This window comes from Chanos chanos, chromosome 2, assembly GCF_902362185.1.
Source record: "Chanos chanos chromosome 2, fChaCha1.1, whole genome shotgun sequence".
Classification (NCBI taxonomy): domain Eukaryota; kingdom Metazoa; phylum Chordata; class Actinopteri; order Gonorynchiformes; family Chanidae; genus Chanos; species Chanos chanos.
The window spans coordinates 31896208-31907346 of NC_044496.1; the positions used below are offsets into that span (position 1 = coordinate 31896208).

Genomic DNA, 11139 nt, shown 5'->3' on the forward strand with positions numbered 1-11139 from the left:
TACAATTTCTCATGTCCTTACTGACAGTGCTTTGAAATCTGATAATGCCGTTTGCACGTTGGCCAACCAACTCCAGAAGTGATACGATTGAGAAAATGGTGGAAACCGTCCATATCGAAATAGAAGACATGAATAAGAAGATTACCTGCACTGAAAAATGTGTGGAGAGAATTGAGGAAACCACCTTGAAATGTATGGATTGCGTATCCGACTTGGAACGTTATGGTTTGCGGTGGAATTTAAGGCTCTAAAGCTTCTACCGGAAGCTGAAAAGGAAAACGTGCCCGCAGAGGTGATCACTGTATGCCAAGAAGTACTACCATCTGAAAGAGAAAAGCTTCCTGATGCCATAGATGTCACTGATCGAGTTGGGAAACTGCGCGAAAACGACCCGAAGCCCCGCAGTATCATTCTAAGGTTCATCACCTGGTGGTACAGGGATGCAATATGGAAAGCGGCCATGAGCAGCATTTTCCTTCAGAGCAAGGGGTTGCACTTCACTGAGGACTTGACAAAGGAGGACAGAGAAAACAGACATAAACTCTGGCCTATGATAAAGAGTGCACACGAGGTGAGGAAATCAGCCTACTTTGTGGGGGGAAGAGGATTCATGAATGGTTCAGAAACTCATCCACAGACATGAGTAACTGTTCATTGCTGAGGACACCATAGGTTTGGTCTGCTCTGATTTCTCAGGTTCACACAAAGTTCTAAATTTATCAGGGGGTACATTCAGCACGCTTTCCTTACTGTTCAATTTTTGTATTGTTATTGCTTTCTAATTATTAAAGGAAATATATCTAATGGCTCAAAAATATATAGCCTATATATGTAGATAAGAAAGGCCTTTATTCAATTGCTCGTGAAGTTGTTTGCCTATGTCTTTTTCTCATTTCTTTCTTAAATGACAAGAAATACATCCAACTTTACTTATGCTAAAGTGTTCAGTCAGATATGCTTAGTTACATTACTAAACTGGTGTTGGTCCCGATGCTACGACTCTTGTTCAGTCTATCTCAAAGTTTACTTAAATAATAACTTTCACATTTGTTTGTTTACTGCTGTTCATATTATTATGTTAACTTTATCCTTTGTATCACTTAACGCTAGGGGATTACGTAACAGTGTAAAATGTAAAGCTTTATTTCTTTTTGCTAAGCAGTTTAGGTCAGATTTTTTCTATTTACAAGAATCTCTTTCCATCTCAGATGATGCCAGTTTTTGGAGCTCTCAATAGGGTAACTCCATTTGACTCTCTCATGGTACAGAACACCCTGCTGGGGTGGCTCTCTGAAACGACAGGTTTAATGGAGATGTCCTACTTACAGAATGTGATTCAGCTGGACAATTTATATGCCAAGCAATCAAATCTAGTCTTCATAATGACCAGTGTTTATGGATATAACACAAAATTGGAAAACACCTTATTCTATCTATAGAGAACATATTAGGCTGGCAGGCTGGTTGGATAAATTCCCAAATGCCACTTTATTGTTAGGAGGGGACTTTAACAATATTTTGGATGTCAATATGGATAAATGGCCTTCAGGCCAGTCAAATAGAACCAGCACTAATCTTAAAGCTTTTATGGAAAGATTTAATCTTGCAGATATCTGGAGAGTAGAATATCCTAATAAAAGATCATTTACCTGGAGCAATAAAACAGGCTCAAGTCATTCAAGGATAGACAACAAATGATGAAGTTAATAAAGAGGTCACAGGTCTCATCTTATATTTTTGGTAAAAAGCTAGAGAAGAAAAACAATTTGGAATTAATTGGGAACTTTTAAAATTTGAAGTTGGTAAATTTCACATTTATTTTTATAAAATGTGGTAGTTTCGAAGCCAAATCCAGAGGAGCAGAAGAGGCAAAGGTAGTAACAGGGATCTCCTGTTTATCACATAAAAACCCAGATACATTATTAGAGGAGGAAAAAATGGAACGAGCTAACCTGCAAGTTAAACTAGATGAATTGTACAGTCAGAAAGCAGAAGGTGCATTTATCAGGTCTAGAGCAAAATGGCTTGAAGGAGGGAAGCAAAATGCACACTATTTCTTTAATTTAGAAAAACATCATTTCACTAATAACAATATTAATAAACTAAATATCAATGGGGTTATTACAGAGGACTTCAAAGTAATATCAAGTTACTGCTGTAACTTTTATCAAAATTTATACAGCTCTAAGTTTTGCCAAGCATCAGCTGATATCTTTTTGAACTCTCTGGCAGTTAAATCTATTGATACGAATGAAATGGAGTTATGTGATAAACCCGTCTTGCTTGAGGAGAAAGCAATTAATCTCCTAAAAAACAACAAATCACCAGGTACCGATGGACTGACTTCAGAATTTTATAAATCATTTGCTAATGAACTGGCTCCTTTTTTATTTGAGGTTTTTACAGAATTTATAGAAAAAGAATGTCTCCCAGCCACTATGAGTCCGATTTGTTTACTCAATAATGATTACAAAACATTCGCTCTGCTATTGGCTAAAATACTTAAGATGGTGTTGAACTCAGTTATTGAAGAAACACAGTCAGGTTTCATGACAAAAAGACATATTACAAACAGCTTTTTTCTACAAATAATAAAACTCTTTATAAGAAAGGTAATAATTCTGTTAAACTAATGGGTGGTACATCCCCTAGATTTAATCTGTCTAGAGGTATTAGGCAGGGTTGTCCCATCTCCCCGTACCTCTTCCTCTTAGTGGCTCAGCTTTTGGCAGACCATATTAAATCTAGTGCTGTGAATGGTATCTCTCTTATTGGTAGAAAATTAATTATAACTCAGCTGGCAGATGACACCACAGTATTCTTGCAAAATGAAAGCCAAATTCCTGTCATCATTGATGTTATCAAGGAGTTCTCAAGGGTTTCTAGTCTGTACTTGAATATAAATAAGTGTGAACTAATGGCCATTAAGGAGTACTCTGAATCTCCAATTAAAATGAAGTATCATATTTAAGAATATCAATTAATAAGGATCAGCAGAGGAGAATCTCCTTAAATTTTAGTCCTATTATGCAAAAAACTCAAAGAAAATTAAACCAATGGCTCTCAAGGGATCTCTCGTTAAGAGGTAGAGTATTAATTACTAAGGCAGAGGGTATCTCCCACTTGACATATGCAGCTTTGGTTCTGCAACTTGATAAGAAGACACTACAAGAGAGTGACAAAATGCTCTTCAATTTCATATGGAAAAACAGGACACATTACTTGAAGAAAACAGTTCTCGGTGGGCTTAATTTTTTGGATTTTTATAGATTAAATCGCACAATTATGATAAATTGCCTGAAGCAATTTTTCCAGAAACCCTACCTCCATTTGGATTATACCTCTCCATGTATTATCTAAGCTGGGTGGCCTAAATTTTTTCCTTGTTTGTAACTATGATATTGATAAAGTCCCTGTAAAAATGTCTGCTTTTCATTGCCAAGCTTTCTTGGCATGGTCTCATCACTCATTTATTATCTAAGCCACTTATCCTAATAAGGGTCATGGGGGGGTGCTGGAGCCTATCTCAGCGCTCATAGGGCAAAAGGTGGGGAAACACCCTGGGGCTCCTAGGGAGAAAGGCAGGGAAACACCCTGGACAGGTCACCAGTCCATCGCAGGGCAGACACACAGACAAACACACTCACTCATACCTAGTCTCCAATTCACCTAACCTGCATGGTTTTTGACTGTGGGAGGAAACCCACGGGGAGAACATACAAACTCCACACAGAGAGGACCTTGGCTGCCCAGCCAGGAATCAAACCCGAGACCTTCTTGCTGTGAGGCAACAGCACTACCCACTGTGCCACCCCACTGTTGTCATGGTTTCTTATCTACAAACATCATTTTTCAACTCACAACATTTTCATATGGAATAGCAAGGACATTTTATATAAAAACAAATATCTCTTCATGGAATATTGGTTTCACAATAATATTGTGTTGGTAGATCAGCTGTTTAATAGGGATGGTCTTGTCTTTACTTATGAAGAGTTTCTGTCAGAATATAATATCCCTGTGACACCTGGCGATTATGCAGAAGTCTTTGGTGCAATACCCTATGGAGTCTGTAGGCTGTTTAAATCTCAGCCAAGGCTTATTGTCTAACAATTGCCGATGTTATCTCCGACAGACACTCCCATAGGTAAAGCTTGTTTTTCCAGTCATTCTGGTAACAGCTCTATTCTATAACAGCTCTATTCCAAAGAGATATTGCTACATTACGATAGATGATTTCATACTGGAATCAATTTGTGGATGACATGATGTGGACGAAGGTCTGGCTTTTACCTAATCTGTACTTAATCACCAATGAAGTTAAGGATATTTCTTTTAAACTCATCCATAAATTCTATCCAGCTAAAAACTATGTTAAAAAAAAAACTTGAAAGAAACATTTACATGAATTGTAGTTTCTGCCATTAATGTCCAGAAACTGTTCCGCATTTATTTTGGCACTGCCTAATTATGAAGAATTTCTGGCAAAACTTATGTGCCTTTATCGCTGAAAAAATTGATGAAAACTTCATCTTATTTTGGAAGAATACATTGCTTTGTCTCCTGGACAATAATGCACAGAAAAACACTTGTTGGTGTATACATGATTAATCTTATTATTATATTATGGCCAGATTTCATAGACATAAATGTAAAGTCACAGGTAAGAAGCCATGTTTTATTGCATTTGGTGGGGAGTTCAGGCAATACATTTATTCGGCTCAACATTCTTCAAAAAGCAATTAAAACTGGTCGCTTGTGCTGCGTTGGAGATTTTTGTGTAGATCCTTGTTTCCCCCTGGCGTTGGTCTGTAATGTTGAAATATCTTCCTTTATTTATTTTATTTTACTTTCTTTTGTTTGTATTGTGTATTGTGTGTTACCCTTTGTACTTATTGGGTATTGGGTTGCTGTAAAAATAATAATAAAATATCGAGACAAAAAAAAAACAAAAAAAAAAGATTTGTACCACGCATGTGTGAACACTTGACAGACAGCAGACAGCAAGTTTCGTTCTGCACATGCGCGTAACTATTTAATCCTGCATGATTTGTACCACGCATGTGTGGACATTTTAACTGGAAACAACTGCCAGTTCCCAACGAGAGTCTGTAAAGACATTTAATGCTTACAATAGCACAGATTTGGAAACGTTTCTACATTTATGTGTTATAGAGTGAGCAAGTGACACTCGTTATTTTGTATGCTGGGGATTAGCATTTTTGCAAGTTCTGGTTTGTTAAAAAAGAAATCCCCATGAATAATGGGGTTCTGGAAAATCAACAAAATAATGCCTGTGGTAGTTAAATAACTGCTTGACCCGCATTCGACTCTGTTCAATAAAATGCATGTGTATGTCGTCTCTGTATAGACTTTAGACCCATTATATCTCTAAAATATGTCTATTGCTATCCCTCTGCTAACAGCGAAAAATAATAGGACTACAAAGCAAGACACGTAGCTAATGCGTCACCAATTTCACAAGGTGAGCAGAAGCTAACCATAGCTTTAGCAGTCAGGAATCACGAGTGTTCTCAACCACACAGTTAACTTCATCAAACACATCGATTACCTAAGGATTTGATAGCTGCAGTTGCGTAGAATAAATCAGAAGTATTTTCTTACATTATCAAAGACAAATGTGATCATACACCAACACTGTGCTTAAACGATATACATGTACTGACACACAAAGTTATTGTTTTTCAGATTAGATTTCATTAGCCTAAACTTAATTATGCAAAGTACAAGTACACAGCCTCAATTAACCAGCGACCCGGGGCCAAAAGGTTTAAGCATTTATTGTCGTATGCACAGTGAAAACAAAGTAAAAAAATCACACATGTCTAGAATGGACCGTACAGTGTTGTAAAAGAGATTAAATTCTGCGCATGTGCAGAACGGATCGTGCTTCAGGGTATGTTGTGTTACGTCAGCGACAATAAGAAGTTTCTGGCCACAATAAGGTTGTCGGTCGCTCAGAATTCTGGGAAAAATCTCATCAGGAAAAAAGTCCATGGGGGGTGTTCGTCGAGTTTTTTTTCTGGAAATCCATCACAGCTATAACTATACAGGTACATTAAAGTATTTACTGACATCTAATTTCATCGAAATTTTACAGTTGCTGTATCAAGTGAAAAAATACAATAATATGGACAGTGACTGCTACAACACGAACAATGCAGATGTAATACAGAGTATATATCTCTGCTATCTGGGAGTATCATTTTTAGAAATGGATAAATAAACCAGTATACAACAAAATAGACACCTGTCGTGCTGAAACTGAAATACAAAAAAAAAAATTATTCAACTACATATGTGAAAAAAATGTTTTAAGAATGAATTACTTTTTTTCTTTATTTTTTTTGTTTTCTTTTTTACACTTAATACCAACAGCATAACAACCTATTATGATCTTATTAAAGTGTCTGTATAAAGATATGTATTATGTTATGTACATTATATTAAGCTATAATCATCATGATATTATCAGAAAAAATATCTTTACTGAGGCCTGAATAGCCTTTGAATGGTAAAATGGGCAAAGAGGTGCCAAGGGAGTGAACAGCATTGAGTATTAATGTTCTAGTCAGTTGTTTTGGCTGTCTTGCTCGGAAAAACAATAGCTTCTGTACCTGTGATATGGGGACAGTTACAAATCTACAGTAATCTACTTAGCAGCATATGCTGACCCAGCAACATACAGTTGGCCTATGATAATTGCTTATTGTAAATTATGTGACTGGGAAAACAAAACTTGTAAACCCTCAACATGGGGGTAATTTATACTCTACATTGCATTGCCTTTCAGAAATTGTGCAGATATTGAGACCTGAATTGCCTTTGTAGTAACCAGGGTCTATAACGTACCAAGCCTTTAACATAAAGTTGGGCCACAGTAATCACCTGCTCACAAACTTCAAATTGTGTGGCTGGGAAAACAATACTTGTGCCCCTTCAGTATGGGGGTAATTTGAAATCTACATTAAATGACCTTTCAGAAAATGTATAGATATTGAGGTCTGAACCGCCCTGGAGGATTCTAACTTTTCCCCCCTCACCTGGCTCCTGGCACTGATGTCATTAGGCGCTTTCGCACCGGAGGAACTTTTCATAGTTCTTAGAACTGTTGGAGAAAGTACCCCCTTTTTGGCGTGTTCGCACCGCAGGAACTTAGAACGATTTTAGTTCTAAGAACGCCGTTTTGAGGGGCTATTTTAGCCCCTACTCCAAGGTAGGTACTTTTGCAGCTCAATAGGAACCTTCAGGTGACGTAGGTGTACGGTGATTGGTCGAGACGTAGGTACACGGTGATTGGTCCAGACGTAGGCGTACTGCATGCAACCGCCATTTTTAAAGACCCGTTTGCCGTGCAAACAGAGAACCGAAAGAACAAGAAGAAGTTAAAGAACACTGCAGCAAGGATCATACAATGGACAAAAACTCAGAAAAATGGACCGACGGCGAAGTTCAGGCTTTGCTGAGCCTTTATTCTACGGAGGAAATTCAGCGCGATTTTGACGCCTCCAAGCGAAATATTAAAATTTTCGCTAGCATTTCCTCTCAGCTGGCTTCGTTGGATATCCACCACACAGCGAAACAGTGCAGGGAGAAAATCAAGAAACTCAAGCAGGACTACAAGAAAATAAAAGACCACAACAACAAAAGCGGGTCGGACCGAAAAACAAGCAAATGGTATGGCACTCTGGACAGTATCCTCGGCCACAGACCGGCATATGCGGGAAATGCAAACACAAAGGATTCAGCAGTCGGGCTTTTGGAGGCCATCGCCAGCGGTACAGAGAGCTGCAGTCTGCCGGTGGAAGCCTCTGCAGAAGGTTAGTGGCTCCTTGTATACTCAACGTTTGAAAATACTTACTTTACATTAATAGTCTTTACATTAATAGTACCACATGCAAGAGCGCAGAGTGGGTTGCGTGCTCTACCGTTTGCTAAACCTAGCTATATGCTAACAATCACATAGCTGACCAGTACCATCTATACTTGTTTCTTCGGATTTCTATTATGACCTTGTGTGTGTTATTCCTTTTGTGTTTTCACACAGTTGTTCAAAAATGTGATTTTGACCCTGAAATGTTGATTGGTTTTAGAGACTGTGCCAGAGTCCACGACGTTGTGCGAGGCCAGTTTTACCAGCGATACCCCTACGACCTGCAGTACCCCAAGTCGTCCCAGCTCTCCTCCACCCGCTAGACCAGGTAATGGAAACGCATGTAATGGAATTGTCTGTTCACCTGTGTCATTTCATAATCACGTATGTGTTTGGTATTATGATCACTATAGGCATTATAATAATAATCACTTTGGGATGCCCCCCCTCCCCCTTTTGTTTGGCAGGAAAGAGAAAAAGGGGTGAATCCAGCGTCCTATGCTTGGTTAAGGACATGTTGGAGCAGGAGCAGGAAGACCGTAGGCAATGCCAAGCACAAGTGCAAGGTCTTGTCGAGATGCTAAAGGAGCAGAGTGAGAGAGAGGCCGAGGAACGTGAGCAGCTACGGGCAGAGGCTGCAGAGGCGAGGCGACAGCAGGCTACTTTTCTTGAGGGCCTCGTGGCGATCATGAATAGGCTTGTGCCAGGGGTGCAAGGCCCAGTTCACCCTGAAGTGGACTGACCAAAAGTGGACTGACCCCTTAATTTATTTGGTTGTTTGCACTCTTGTGGTATGCACTCTTGTTTTAACACTTACCTTATTTATTTGTTTATTTGCGTGATTTGCATGCACTCCTGTTCTTTTTTTATGCACATACTTTATTCTTTTGCACTCTTGTTTGCACAAACTTTACTGTTCTGTTGTGTTGCACAAACTTTACTGTTCTGTTGTTTTGCACATGTTCTTTTTCTATGATTAAGATTCAAATAAAGGTTTGTACAGAGATATGCTGTGGTAAAGTTATTTGTGCAAGTACCCATACTACAGGTAAAGTCATGAAAGAAGACAAAGCACACAAAATTTGAAAACATTTGAAAACACTTTAATCTCTGTATCTGATGCCCCCAACAACTAAAGACACACACAATCATAATAACTCTAATTTGAGAGTTATACATCAGCCACACAGTTAAGATGATGCATCAAGGTTGCACGCACTCCAGTTCCTTCAGTCTCTGCGATGGGGGGCTGCAGTGGCAGATCTGGCTGGGAAAAAGGGATAGGTACACCCCACTCCTCTCTGTACTCCTCATCATGGCTCTCGCAGAGGTTGTGAAGTACACAGCAGGTTAGCACCATAGACTTTACTCTCTCAAGACTGCAGTCATTGCGCTTCTGCAAACATCTCCATCTTCCTTTGAGCCTGCCAAATGTGTTTTCAACCACAACCCTTGCCTTGCTTGTTTTGTGGTTGAATACCTCTTGCTGTTGAGTGAGGTGGCCATTGTCCGGAAAAGGCTTCATGAGCCAGCTTGCCAGTGGATAGGCTGCATCTCCAAGGATGTAGTGGCCAATGTCTTGTCCACCAATGCTCCTGAGTTGCTGTGAAAACAGCTGTCCTCTCTCAGCCAGGTCCCATAATGCAGACAGACGCAGAACTCTGGCGTCATGCAAGCTGCCAGGTTGCCCAGTGTAAACGTTCCAAAACAAACCTCTTCCATCAACTACTGCCTGCAATACAATGGAATACCAGCCCTTACGGTTGAAATATTCTGTGTGGTATTCCTGGGGAGCCACAAGAGGGATGTGTGAGCCATCAATAGCCCCTACACATTGTGGTAACCCCCACCTGTGCTCGAAGTAAAGAGCCATTTCTTTCAGCTTCTCCGTGTTTGGCATCTGGATGGTTTCAGGCAACAGGATCTCTTCAACAGAGGAGCAGGACTCTTTCACGCAGTCACAGGCAGTTGAAATGCCCACTCCAAACAAATGTGAAACAGTCCTATACTCGGCATTAGTAGCGAGTTTCCACAACGCCACAGCAACTCTTTTTTGGAGTGGCACAGATACACGATAATTTGTATCCATTTTCTCCAATGCAGGCTTCAGGCGGCGACAGATGTATTGAAATGTTTCCCTGGACATTCGGAAATTTTGTATCCATTGGTCGTCAGTAAAACCGGGAACAACAGTTTTCCACCAGTCGTCAACTCTCCTCTGGACCCAAACGGATGGTGAACAGCGTTGTGCAACGATCTGCAGCAACGTCTGAAACACATACAGTACATTTTTGTTGTACATCACATCCTTTGAATTTCCTCTGAAATGTTTTTTTTCACGTGACATAAAAGTACAAGCTAACGATAAAGCTAATTACCCGTTTCCTTTGTCTGCGGCGCTGTGTTCTTCTCACAACTTCGTTGATCTGAAGTACTGCCAGTTCTCGAATGAGTTTTCGCCTCTTAGCTCTTTAATTCTTTTAAAAACCCTCTTTAATTTTATGTTTTAACTGAAAATATATGTATTTGACTTGTGGGAAGTGTTCTCAATTTAAAGAGTAGTTCTATGAGTCAGTTTTTTCTGGTTCTTGTGCCCCAAATCAGCAGCTTTGAATTTTTTTTTTTAATTTTATTTTTATTTTGAAATTCATGCTAAATTTAGCCGTAAATGCTAATTTCCGGTTTTCTGTTATTGGCGCTAGTTTCACACTGCATCCTAGACTTACAGGTCTATCTGCAGTCTTGCAGACTACAAGATATGCCCGCTTTACTATATGACACGCCCACTTCGGTACACAACACACCCCCTGAGAATGACGCGTGTTAGGCGTAACCCTAACCACTTGGGCCGCTTGGATCGCAGTTATATCCGCAGTCAATGCGAATAATCCGCAACTCGGGCGTGACGAGTCATGAAAATTAACATTGTGATTAATAGTGGACGGCTTGTGGGCGTGTGAAATAAAACATCATTAATGAGGAAAATATTAATTATATTCCCTAAAATGTGAACATATTTTAAGTTTCATTTTTCATCAGGCACGAATTGGCACACTAGACTCTCATTGCGCCATTTGCGGCGTCCATTTGTCCTAAGCAGAAATGGAGGCAAAAAATATCCGAGAGAAATTTAAAAATGGAAGGGCAGAAAAAGTTATGTGTGGGAGCGATTTAGTGAAATACTTAACCATGACAAGTCAAGTGCTGGATATGTCTTATCCAACAGCTGCGAAACGTAAATTTTT

At 39.5% G+C, this 11139-nt stretch overlaps 1 protein-coding gene across 1 annotated transcript; it reads right to left on the reverse strand.

The window, feature by feature from the left end:
- Positions 1 to 9065: 9065 nt before the first annotated feature.
- LOC115804741 (protein ANTAGONIST OF LIKE HETEROCHROMATIN PROTEIN 1) lies at positions 9066 to 10040 on the reverse strand. The gene has a single exon (XM_030765243.1). It carries the CDS (start codon positions 10038 to 10040, stop codon positions 9066 to 9068), a length of 975 nt encoding a protein of 324 aa, XP_030621103.1.
- Positions 10041 to 11139: the final 1099 nt, after the last annotated feature.

Coding starts and splice junctions, on each gene's coding strand:
- LOC115804741 (XM_030765243.1), bottom strand. CDS start 10,040: ATGTCCAGGGAAACATTTCAATACATCTGTCGCCGCCTGAAGCCTGCA.